Here is a 13,312-nt window from a genome sequence, read left to right as displayed (position 1 = left end):
GAGTCTTACTGATCAGATATAAAGAATAACATTCAAAAAAAATAACATTCCCATTCATTCAGGAGCTCCAAAGCCCCTTGCCTGGGACTGCTATCTACATTGGCAAAGTGAATTATGTATTAGCATTTTAAAAGGCCCACTGTTCTCGCCACATCAGCTTAACTGAGACTAGTTATTTAGTAGGATTCTAATTAATTTAATTCTCCACTGGTGGCAATTTCTGATGGGCAATGACTGTGCCTTTTACCTCTTTGCATCCCTTCCCCAGCACTTAGCTCAGTAGGTTGCATATAGCAGGGACCTAATAAATATTTGTTGATTGAACAAATGAAGGAGCCTTACTACAGATGGAGAAGATGCTTGAATGAACTCAGACATGCCTCACAAAAAGTGCTGAGGACGGACAGAAATGCAACTCCCAGTGCTGAGGACGGACAGAAATGCAAGCACCATGGGAAATACTGATAGCAGCCTTGCTTAGTAGTTAACAAGACCAGAACCCTCAAAGCCAAGCCAGTCTGCATATGCGTCTTAATCTGCTTAATTAGCATTATTGTTATTGTTTTTATATGGTCTCCTCACCCTTTTGCATTGGTAACAAAAATTATTTTCATATATATACACTAAAGGCCCAGTGCACCCTCTCGCAATTTGCAATTCAGGAACCCTGGGGGGCGGGGGGGAATGGGGGGGAGTCCTAAGCCAGTAGTCAGACATCCTTAGTGCTGCTGTGGAGGTGGGAGAGGCTCCCGCCACCACTACTGCACTCCCCCTGTGGGAGTGTACTGACCACCAGTGGGCAGCTCCTGCATTGAGCATTTGCCCCCTGGTGGTCAGTGTGTGTCATAACAACCGGTCATTCTGCCATTTGGTCAATTTGCATATTAGCCTTTTACTATATAGGATATTTTTTTAAGTTGATTTCAGAGATAGAAACATCAATGATGAGAGAGAATCATTGATCAGCTTTCCTCTGCACACTCCCAACTGGGGATGGAGCCCACAACCCAGGCATGTGCCCTGACTGGGAATCAAACCATGACCTCCTAGTTCAGAGGTTGATGCTCAACCCATGAGCCACATAGGCCTGGCAGTGACAAAATTCTTGAATGAGATCGATCCTGGAAGTCAATATGTAGAGGATAAGAGTGTGGATTCTGGAGTCATAGTGGTAATACCAGTTGTATAACCTTGGGCATATCACTTAGTCTCTTGAAACTTCAATAAAATGGGAATAATCATAGTACCTACTCCACAAGATGGTTACAAAGAAGAAATAAGAACAAGCATGGAGCCGAAACCGGTTTGGCTCAGTGGATAGAGCGTCGGCCTGTGGACTGAAAGGTCCCAGGTTCGATTCCGGTCAAGGGCATGTGCCTGGGTTGCAGGCACATCCTCAGTCGGAGATGTGCAGGAGGCAGCTGATCGATGTTTCTCTCTCATCGATGTTTCTAACTCTCTATCTCTCTCCCTTCCTCTCTGTAAAAAATCAATAAAATATATTAAAAAAAAAAAAGAACAAGCATGGAAAACTCCTATCACTGTGCCTACAACACAGTAAGTGCTCAATAAACGTTAGCTAATATTGTTAGTTCTACTTTAACCTATATTCTGTTCTTTACCAAGCTCTAGGCAGTCTGCTAGCTAAGGATGGGAAGGGTTAGGCATTCAATGAGAGATCATATTTCAGACATATCCTGGCCCTCGATCTGCAGGCAGCAGATGTGTGGTGCTTTGCCACTCCTGTTGGGATGCATGAGGCCCTGTGGGAAAGGGCTGCCCTTCAATGAGTCCTACCCTCCAGCAAGGCAAGGGATTTCTGACTTTAAGGTGCACCGAAGTGATAAAATGTACCCCTTAAAAGGCAGATGCAACCATTTCAAAAAATGTGAGCATTTTTAAAACATGATGGCAGCCTTAGATTCCGAACAAAAATCACTACGGCTTTTTTATTCTGTGACATAAACTTTAAAGAAAATGGGTTTATTAAGCAAAAGCAAAGGAAAGTTCACCCTGAAGATGACCACTACTTCATTTCCCCACAGCCATCAGGACTGGATATCAATATCCCCAATCCTCTGTAGGGCCCAGGGCATTCGGATGGCTTACACTGTTTAGTCTGTTGTGTGCTACTGGTTAGAAGGTAGGCAGGAAGCAAGGTGTGTCCTTCCATTTTTGGAGGGAGTAATGGGCCTTGAATGGGGTCAAGTACAGAGAGAGGGGACACCAGGCAGGTGAGCATGGCAAAGACAGAGCCACCATTACAACCTGGAGCTGCTGGCTCAGACACCAGCACCATTTACTAGTCTAGACCAAAACCCCAGGAGTCCACCCCCAGCACAGCCTGTCAGAGGGAAAAGAAAGTCTACTCTCCAAGAGGCTGAAAAATAAAAGGAATGTCACAAATAAGACCCAGTGGCTACAGGCAAATCCACACAAAGGGGTCTGCGTGGAAGGCAAATCTCTGGTGTCCCTGAGTTCTGAGCTGCAGGTGAGCTTCGGAAGAGAAGTGTTTGTGTTTGGGTTTTCCCCCTGTGTGTGGTGAAGTAAGCAACAGGTAAAACGGGGTGCTCTGAAATAGGGGCGCGAGCAACTTTCCGCCAACCAGGTCATCTCCCGTGCCCCTCTGTAAGCTTTCAAGGTGCCTGAGAAGAGAGGACGCAGTGGCAGGGAGAAAGGAGCAGAAGAGACAGCGAAGCCAGCAGACGCTGCCTGTTTGCATCGCTGCCTCAGGAAATTCAGGGAACTATCACTAGGGGGTAAAATCGGGCAAATGACTTCCTCTCCACCCCCTCCACCCCCACCTTGAAGGGAATGTTTGATTCATGGCTGCTCTGGGAGACTTCCCCCAGTCGTGCTCCTATTTCAGGGACGACTTTGCCCCGGCAGGATCCTCCTAGCAGCTGCTCCCTACAGCAACTGCCGCCCTGTCCAGCCACAAGACATGGGAAGTCAACCCGTGTTCATTCAAAAAAAAAGTGCGTGTGAATCAAAGGATGGCTGGCAAGAAAAGCAATGGCAGCAGAAGAGCTGAACACAGCAGATCTAATAAGATCACATTTGTACATCTCTAAACACAGAGCCTGGGACCCCTGTTCAAAAGGGGAAATGAAGAAGATTAGATCTTGCACAGAAAAAGACTGTGCAGCCTGCATAGGATGTGAAGTGGAATAATCCTCATGGTGGGGTTGTATACCGTGTCCATCACTCCTCCCATTAGTTCATTGCTCCTTCCCCACCTTGGAACTCAAAATTGAACAGCCCCAGTAAACATGATTCAGGTCATGCTATTGGTTATATGGATTCTCTAGCAGGATGTGATGCAGCCTCGAAATTCAAATTAAGTGGGAGTTTCTCTTAAATCCTGTCTGGAGAATGGAGCAGATTGTGCGATCTATTTAAGTCATTTGAAATGCATTTAGTTTTGTTATACCTTTTTGACTTTAAAGGCTGTCTCCCTACAAGGGTTGGTCCCTAAGTTTATTTCTGCCATCAGAGAGGTGAACTAAAGGAGGAATCCTCCCTGGTAGTGACCTGTCATCAGGATGCTGCTTAGAAACCTTTGAAATGTGGGCCATGCTTACATGCTCCCCGCTAGGACTGGCACCCAAACAAGCTTTTGATTTCATTCTTAAATCCTTCTGTAAGGCACACTCTCCTGCCATTCCTACCGCTGAACTTCGTAGGCCGCTAGGGAGAGATTTGCAGTGAGAATTCCTTTGCACAGGAGCTGGAGGCTGGGATTCCAGTCCTGGCTCAGCCACTGTGTGGTTTCAAGCTTGGCTGTCACTTTTTTTTCAAGCTGTGTGATCAGAGGTCCTTCACTTAATCCGTGGGCCTCTGTTGCCCTGATCTGTAAAATGCATGAGTGGGGTGGCTCTTTGCAGCTTTCGTCTGTTCTGGTCCTACTGAATTCCTAGAATCACTAAGAAAATTGATGCTATCATGTCTATAAAAGTGCTTTATAAATCTTCAACATTTCCTTGGAGTATTTTTAAAAACATAAAGCAAGGGGAAAGGTAATGTGGCTTAACAAAGAGTATGTTAGTTTATGCCAAGATGGGATGGAAAACAGTTACTGTCTCTGGATTTTGCTGGAAGTGAAAAGTTCTCTGGCTTCATATAACCCTAGGGGCATACAAACTGAAGAGTGCTGTCTCGCCTAGGGAGTTGTCGGTTAAGAACTGAAACAGGATGGATCCTTGCAGTTTGTTGTTTTTGAACTTCCAGCTGAACTTCATACGGACTTCACAGCCAACCTATAAATTCCTCAAATCTGTTCCCTCACATTAGGCTCCAAAAGGAGCCACAGCTCTGAGGCATGGAAGAAGAGAAACAATAGCCCACCAAATACTTCCATTCTGACCCTCTCTACCACTTCTTTCTGGGACATTGATTTGTACAATAAGAACTCTTGATAGTAATAAACATTAGTCCTGAAGAAAAATATACATGTTAATGTTAATAATCATCTTTTTCAACATTAACCTCACTATCTAGCCCTCAAAACAAGAAAACCATGTCAGGACACACACCTTGAAAGACATTCCTCACTCCTTGAAAGCCTTGGCTCATCCAATGCAAATGCTCTTGAAAATGCCAAGCAAAAGTGCCCAGGAAACATTCTGCCAAGATTGGGGCCCCCCAGTTAGGCCCCCCTAGAATTCAAGTTAGCTCTCCTTGTCTTAAGATTTTTTTTTTTTAAATGACCACCAGGTGCAATCATTTATATTCAAAAGGCTGGGTGCGAGGTGCTGCAGAAGCTACTGAGCCTCTGTCATCATGCACCCAGAAGTCTAACAGACCTTTGTGTTTAGTGTGACGATCTGGACAGACCACAGAATTAATGTTCATAGACCAGGCTTGGGAGGGTAAGAGCGATATCCCGTATTTGGTCCCCACCCTCTCGATCACTTGGGGCTGTGTCCTCAAATCTGAGCTCGGTGCATACTGGGTCAACAGTTAATCTCTCTGCAATGTGAGTTCCAGTCTCAGGAGAGGGCTTGGTGAGAACCCCAACTGGATTTGTCAGCCCCTTCTGCCGCTCCAACCATTTGCAGATGGCCATGACCTTGACAGGTTACACAGGGAGATGTCTTCAGTGATCATCAACCCTGGGTGGGTTTTCAAAAGTCCTAGCCCTAGCACAACATCATTATTTCATAGGAATTTCATAAATGAATCTTTTTCTTTCAACGAAAAAAGGTATGAGGAAAGGGATGGCCTTTTTTAAAAAAAGGTGGGAGGGGATCTTTTTTTTCTCCAAAAGGGGGGAGAAAAAAAAGATATCCTTTACCCACTCCCTCTCTCCTGGCCCATTCCCACCCCCCTAAAATCTCACTTCGAGAAATATCCATTTATTTACAAACTGTCTCTGAGAGGAAATAAGAAATGAAAGTGTAGTGAACACCAAGTGTGGTTACCAAGCTGAAGTTGCCCAAAAACCCTGTTTGTTGTTTCAGTCAGGTCTCCCCTTTAAAGTGCCATCACTCTAGTTATCAGCAAGGACCTTAGCGCATTCAGGAAGGATGTTGTCACAAAATCCCCAGTGGTCTTAAGTGTCAACAACCCAGGCAGAACAGGGGGCAAGGAGAGCGTTTCTCCACAAAACAGTTTGTCTGGGAGTACCATCTCACCTACGTGTGAAGGCATCTCAAAAACTCATCAAGGCCACCTAGTCAGTCAGGGTATTTTTTTGTCATGGAGAAGCCACTGGGGAAAGGCGGCAAGGAGGGAACCTTGCTCCTGCAGTGCACACAGCTGTTGTCGGGAAGAGACAACTGTGCATGCCCTCACCAATGGACACCCTTGATGTGATGTGTATGTGTGTGCGTGAGCCATACATGTGGGCTGATGAACACTCATGGCATGTGTGCTAACAGCACAGGGAGGGACATTCCCTTTGATCAGTTACAGAATTTAATGGGATCAGCTCTGGATCAATACCAGAACACCTGGCTTCTGGGCTCCCCCTCACCTTATTGACGTGGTCTCAGGCAAGCCCTTAACCTGGGTGAGCCTCACTCTCCTCATTCTAAAGTGGAAGTTGTGAGATGTGTCCCAATGAGGGTCAGATGAAATAATGTACATGAAAGCACTGTAGAAAGTATAAGGCAGCGGGCTACTGAAAGGAGTCACTATTTATGATGAATAAATAAGCAGGAAAGAATCCAGGTGCCAGTAATTTTGTTATCTTCTCACAAGGTGAGGGAATCTAGCCAGAGGGTGAGTGGGTACGATTCCTCCTACCCCCTCACATGCACAGCCAATATGTAAATCTACAATACACGGGTTTTATTATTCATAAACCTATTTTAATATGCTATATGGTTTCTAGTTCTCTTCTGGATCTCAGGCAATAGAAAACACCAAATTGAGAAAAGTTTTTTTGCAAATTAACTGGGCCAGAAGGAGTCTTTATCACCTGTCTGTAAACATAACTTATTTGTGTCACTGATTTCTAAGTAATGGGGCATTACTATCATTACAATAGTGTGTTCTGATCGGAACCTCTTTCCTCCTAAAATTTTCCCCCTTATAAAATCTGTTCCAAATTTCTTGATGTAAGTAATAACGAAGTGTTATGTGTGTTTGTTTGTCTGCATTAAGATATATTTGCCAAAGGTTTGGGAACCTAAAATTAGAATATTTAATAAGCAATGGGTGACATTTGCCACCTTCCTTGGGATTTACCACTAACCCAGTGACGTTATCTTTCTTGAGCTAAATTAAAAGACAAATTCAAATCCTGCACGGTAGCCACCAAAAGCATATATTTGAAAAACAGAATTCAGCGTGCCATATTATGCATTATTTAATGGTATGCAAATTATAAGTCAGACAGTTAGGAAAACCACACTTCAGCATTAATAAACAGCAATACTACTACTACATTAATTATGATATCGCTATGATTTATCCCCAAGTTTTGCATGTTGCTTCTCCTTGAAAATTTATGCCATCCAATAAGCAGTAACCTATTTCCCCTCCTACGCCTCCTACCCATTCCTCAAATCTGTCCTTCCTACCCACCCAATGGGTGTCTGCAGGAAACGGGTACAGAAATACAAAGTCATAAGCAGCTGCATTGTCTTATAAACATTAGTAATTAAAGAACAAGAAAACACCACCTAAAGCTCCAACATTTATTGTGTCAATGTTAAGCACACTTTTTAAAAGACAACATAGAATGTATAGAAACAAGGGGTCGGGGACTCATGCTCATTTCCACGATATGGGTAATTAGGTTGGCTGGTTTCAAGGGGCCGGGACGTCACTCGGGGCAGCGTTGGTCCATGGGCCCTCTCTATGGGACTGATTCACTATTCCAATGTGGGTCTGTTTTTTTGTTTTTACTTTTTATTAAAAAATATAAATAAAATGGTGCTGCAGGCCCAGGCAGGAAGGCCTCTGCAGGACTCTGTCTTCGCACACGGCTTCTTGGAGGCTACTGTCAGAAAAACACCACAAACTAGCAGGATGACAGACCACGCAGATGTTGCCGGGCGGCACGCGTCCACCCCGCCCCTGGGGGCTTCAAATTTTCTCAGAACTTAAGGGCTCTCGAGCTTCCATCCGAAAACTGCCACACATCTTGAGCTCTCTGGACACTACGCCGAATGGGGGTGTGTGAAGAACCTAGAAAGAGGATGGAGACAGAGGAGGGGGAGAAAAAAGGTACAGGTGTGACTTGGCCCAGTGATTTTCTGTTCTCTAACTAGCTTTTTTCTTTTTTTCATACTTATAAGTTAAACCAGCCACAGGTTGAGCCACTGGCATCTTAAACATGATTTCCAAACTCCACCCCCCGCTCCCCCAATCTCTAACCTCCGAGTGCCTTTCCCATGAGCTCCCTCCGTGCCTTCCCCCAAAGGACCCAGACCCTCTACCCAATCATATGATAGTCCTAATAAACTGGGGACACACCTGGAAGGAAACACTTTCCCTTATGACTGAGAAAACTTGAGTAGGAAACAGTCCTTTGGTTGAGGAGAACAGGGGAGGAAGGAGGGAAGGGGGACATTTCCTTAAAATAATAACAAAATTATAAAGAAACTAAAAAATCAAAATTGATGTAAAAGCAGCACAACGAAAACATGAAATGTCATCAAGTTCAACGTCAAAGCAGCCAACGATTTACAAGAGGCGAACAAATCTCTGAAGAGGAAAACCAGAACCCAACATAGTTGCTCCCAAAAGTAACCAAAAACTGCCTGTAGTTTCTTTCAAACATGCAGTTTTTTCTTTTCTTTCTTTCTTTTCTTTTTTTTTTCTCTTTGTAAGGGGGAAAGGCAATGGTGAGGGGAAGATGGGAGTTATTTTCCTCCGGGGTTCCTCCCTTGCTGTGTACATTGACTTGAAGCAGCAGAACTGGGAGTCCGGATGTGGCTGTGCCGAGGAAGAGCTACCACTGTGGCATTCCAGGCCTCGTTGCCATGGCGACCTGAAGCAGGGGCCTGGGGCCTCCTCTCCCCTGACTTGGCTCCGCAGGAGGCTCAGGGTCTGGAGCTCAGCTGCTCTCAGGAATCCTGAGTGGTGGAGACCTGGGCTGAGGGGCCTGCTGTGTCCAGGTGGGCTCTGGGAATCCGGTTCCCAGTCCAGCCCTAAGTCATTGTCGTTGAGGCCCCTTTAGCTGAGACCCCCATCAAACCCCTTTGTCAGACCTGCTACCAATATTGAAAACCCTAACAGACAAAGTAGAGCATGGGCATGTACCATGCTCACTGTTATTTAAAAGCACAGCCCCCTGTAGGTGTGGGGGGGTCCCTGTAGGTTTAGAGGGTAGACTTTGGAGAAATCCTTAGATGGCCTTTTCTGCTGTTTCATAAAGACCTGATATATGCTCTCTTTAAGTAGTCTTCGCCACTTTACAGGAAGAAAAACCAGTATTTGGACCGACCACTGCATTGTGTTCAGCCAAGTTTAGGGTTGGAGTACAATCACCCATTGGTGTGACCTGGATTGGTCTTCTTTCCCATTTGAAAGGAGAATTAATCGCATCCTATGACCATAGATGACACTGGGAAATAGAGAGAGAGAGAGAGAAACAGGCCCATCCCCTAAAGGCTGATTCACTGGCCATGTGTTTTGCTAAATGAAACAGTGGGCTAATGAGATAACAAGATGACAGCAAGCAAAAAAAAAAAAGTGATACCCAACAACCCATGTCTACAGTCTGTAGCTGTCACAGCCCTGGAATAAATGTATGTGATCCCAATTCTGCCTATGTGTTCTGATGTCCATTTCTCTAAAAATGAGTTCATTTTATTTGTAATTGGGAGCTTCAGGGCCTTAGGAGACACTTGGGAAATTTTGCTAAGTGGCTTGTGCCTTTTAAAAGTTAACAGTCTTTCAAAGAAACATTTTTTCCAAGCAGTTTAAAAAACACTGCCAATCCCATCCTCATATTGGCAACATTCCCACAATTTTTCTTTTTTAAAAGTGAAGTTTTCTGGTGGGGGGGGGGGGGGAAGAAAACCAAAAAACAAGAGAAAATGGGATGGGTACATTCTTGAACACACTAGCCGTGGGGACAACAGAGTAACAGCATCATCAGGAAGAAGACAGGATTACAGCACAGTCATAAGAAATCATGTTTGTGTGTGTGTAGGGGAGTGGGGGAAGGGTTTAAATACAGAAAACCCTGTATTTCCTCCCTCACTCTCCAGGAGTAAAGTGTTTGAGACAGGACAGGATGGGATCTTTTCAGGAAGGCTTTGAAATATCCTAGTACCTTTTCCCAAACTTGGGAGTACCTGTGAATAAGCCATCTCATGTCCTTATTTCTCCAAACGAAATATCTAACCCTCACTGCCACTTCCTTTCAAATTCTCACTTCTAGCATTATGAACATATACAGTATGTACTGATTGCATATACAAAAATGGTATTTAAATAAACAGCTCTGTCACAGAACGCCCTGGGAAAAACTCAACTACTTCACACTTTCTGCCATTGCTATTACAAACGAAGAAGCAAGTGTAAACCTCACTTCTTAGCAACCGTTAAAATGGGCTTGTCAGTCCTGTAGGTCCTAAACAGAGGCTAATAAATGGTCTCAGGATGGAGATAGTCCTTGTATTGGGTTTCTGGTTTAAAGTCTGTGAGAAATAACATCTGCTGTATTCCTGTTTATTAAGTTGTTCTCAAAATGAAGATAAAAAGGCCCCGTCTTTATAACTAGAAGTTCAGGTATATAGAGGACATTGCATCCACACATTTGGGAATGTCATATAACCTTATTTGAAATTTGTGAAAAATGTTAATGTTCATAGTATTCCCTCATTTTAAAAGGAAATCATGAACTCATCCTACTGTTGAAAATGTGGGGGATTTTTTTGGTTATTTTGCATTAATATTTTTAATTTTAATGTTCTGGATATAAGAGGTCATTTATAAGTTATATTCTTATTGTCTAGGTTTTCATGCTTCCATTGTTTGTTCAGTTTCAGAAATAGTATTTTAGAAGAGGGCCTTGATAAGTCAGGAGACTAAGAACCCTGAAGAACCTGTCCCCCAATAAATTTATTTCACGTTGGGATCATGTGAATCAAGCACAATCTGTGATTTATCACCAGATGTTTGCATCCCTTCTTATCTGCCATTTGATTTAAGAAATCTGAACATACAAGTATACAGTATTCACCATTAATTCTGCCAGGACGCAAAACCTAATTACACTAAAAGCCTCATATACTGAGAAATTAATATAAATACTGTATATAAAACGTGCACAGCTGCACTCATAGCTCCCAATAAAAGAGTAATAGGGACACACAGCGGTTTTAAAGACATTTAATATGGTGGAGCAGAAGTCACCACGTCTAAAACTGGCCTGGCACTGGGGAATAGTTCTGTCTTGAACAGCATTCTGGACTCAGTTGTGAAGTAACCTAATCTAAAACACATATATCTGCCCTCAGTTCATTGCCAATTATCAAGTTCTACAAGTCATCAGCCTCGCCCCATCCCATCCCATCCCATCCCACCCGATCCCATCCCATCTCTCCCAAATCCCCTCTTACTCGACTTCTCTCTGCCTCCACTCTCTGCTTCCCACCCAAACAGGCTTTAAAAAACAAACACCCTACTACTGTCTCTTTATTTAGAAAGATAAGACTATTCTTGCCTCAGATAAAAGGCGTTACATGAAAACGCCACCTCACAGGCACCAGGGCATAAGAACTGAGCAACAGAAAAAAGGCTACCACGAGAAGACAACAGAACGGCTTTTGTTTTGGTTTTTACAAGAATAAAAACAATGTTGTGTCCATTCATCTACACTGGGAATGGGGAGACGGGTATCACAGAAATATGTGTTGTAATAAAGCAAATAGATGCTGCAACTTGCAGTATTTGTAAAGCTGACAACATAGATTTCTAAGGGGCTGGCGGGGGTTGGGGGGGCCTTAAAAATAGACCTAACTTGCTTTTCAAAGATGATGTTTCATTCCATAAATCTGTTGATTGACCAAAAGATAATTAATTGAAAGATGTTCCCACCCTAATTTGCTATCAGCCAGGAAGACTCTATAAAAGTGCCTAAAAGATCTGTCCCGTCTAGGGACCCTAGCATCTCAGTATCACAAGGCAAACCACCACACATCTCAGAACATCAGTGGCTGATTCCACAGATTTGGCTACATCTGGTTACTGCTTTCATTCTTTTCTCTCTCTCTCTCTCTCTCTTTTTCACCTGATGCCTTCCTTTCTGGATTTTTAGATTTGGGAGGTGTGTTCATTTTTGACATGAGGAAAGACTTTATGTGGGAACAAAAAAGCTAATTCCTTTTTTAAAAGAACAACACCACCTTGTTTACATTATGCTCTAAGGTAAGATGAGAATGGGAGAATAGAAAAGAACTTTTAGGCAATAAGAACAGCAAAAAAATCTAATGGAAATCAAAGCTTACGATGTTATTACCACTATGTTTTTTTCTTTATATCTGAGTGGATTACTGTGAGGAGATAAAGGGAAAGTTTTTAATATCAGACTGAAAACACCTTCTATTTCTTGAAAATTATTCTAGAGCTATAAAGTCTAAAAACTATTTCCATAGTTTGAGATAGATCTATTTTAATATAGTAAGTATCTTATGTTCCTTTCGGGTATAATACATGCATCAAAATGCCCATAGAAATGATCCTGAAAAAGACTGACTGGCCTTCTCTTAAAACTTGTTATTTTCTTGAAAGTAATTTATAGAGTGTGTCAAATGAGGACACAAGAAGCTTACATTGTGTACTTTAATTTTTTTATTTTTTTTTCAATAAAGGGACAAAATGGGTGTATGAACAGGTTAATGCAGACAACTGCCAAAAAAAACACAGACAGTGGTTTTTCCAATAGAACTTAACAAAGACCAGAAACAAATACAATAAAAAGCCAGGTTGTAATGACCTTTGGTCATCCAAATAAAAAAAAATAAAAACAAAGAAAAATAAAAGATCTAATTAAGTGCCTCTGTTTTGAACAGGGCACATAAGCAATAATAAATAGTGACTCCCATAGTAAAAGATAAAATTTCAAGTTACGACAAACAGCTTTCATTACAGGAATAGAAAAGGCCAATAACAAAATATTCTGCATTGCCATTTACAAAAAAGTATTGACTAAAGCGGGCTTTCTCTTTAATATGCTTTGCATATGAAATTCTTTCCAATCTAAATATAAAGCACCATTTAGTTTTTGGCAATGAAAAAAACTGCAAAACATTGTGGGGTGTTTTTTTTTTCCTTTTTTTTTTTCTTTCTTTCTTTTACTGCATATGAAGATAAGATGCTGGAATGTAAGGGTGATAGAAGGAAAGGGACAAAAAGCACACTACATAACAAACCAACGTTATTAGCTTGCAGTACTGCATACAGTATGGCAGCAGGAAAAAGGAACAAAAAAGGATATGTACAACCCCTATGACAGCCATCCGTGTGACATTCTAGCAGGCTCCCCCAAACGGCCATTATATGGCTTCTCATTTGTACAATGTCACACTTTTTTGTTTTTCTCTCTCTCTCTTTTTTTTTTGAAGCATACAAATAATTTGTACTATATTATCCTGCCAAATTAAAAAAATATACTGTGGCAGCCTGTCTTTTTTTTTTCCACTACCAGAAAAGGTACACTGATACCTTTTAAGAGAACAAGCAACAGTTAAAAATACAAGCTTCAATATAAATACTATAGTGCCTAACACTAGATGAACATTTAATTCAAATACCATTCTAGAAATACAGAAAAAAGACCATAAATGTGTTTTAGCATAGGAATCAACATGAGTGTGCATTTTCCTATATTTAAGTACTATATAATCTT

At 42.3% G+C, this 13,312-nt stretch overlaps 1 protein-coding gene across 1 annotated transcript in view; it reads right to left on the bottom strand.

The window, feature by feature from the left end:
* Positions 1–7,124: 7,124 nt before the first annotated feature.
* The window catches only part of BCL11A (B-cell CLL/lymphoma 11A), a 119,706-nt gene continuing 113,518 nt past the window's right edge, over positions 7,125–13,312 (bottom strand). Inside the window, 1 exon segment of the mRNA XM_006778573.2 lies at positions 7,125–7,638. Within this exon segment, the coding sequence (XP_006778636.2) occupies positions 7,547–7,638 (92 nt within the window). The 3' untranslated portion in view covers positions 7,125–7,546.

This window comes from Myotis davidii, unplaced genomic scaffold (genome assembly GCF_000327345.1).
Source record: "Myotis davidii unplaced genomic scaffold, ASM32734v1 scaffold6, whole genome shotgun sequence".
NCBI classification, from domain to species: domain Eukaryota; kingdom Metazoa; phylum Chordata; class Mammalia; order Chiroptera; family Vespertilionidae; genus Myotis; species Myotis davidii.
This window is presented reverse-complemented; position numbering and strand designations above follow the sequence as displayed.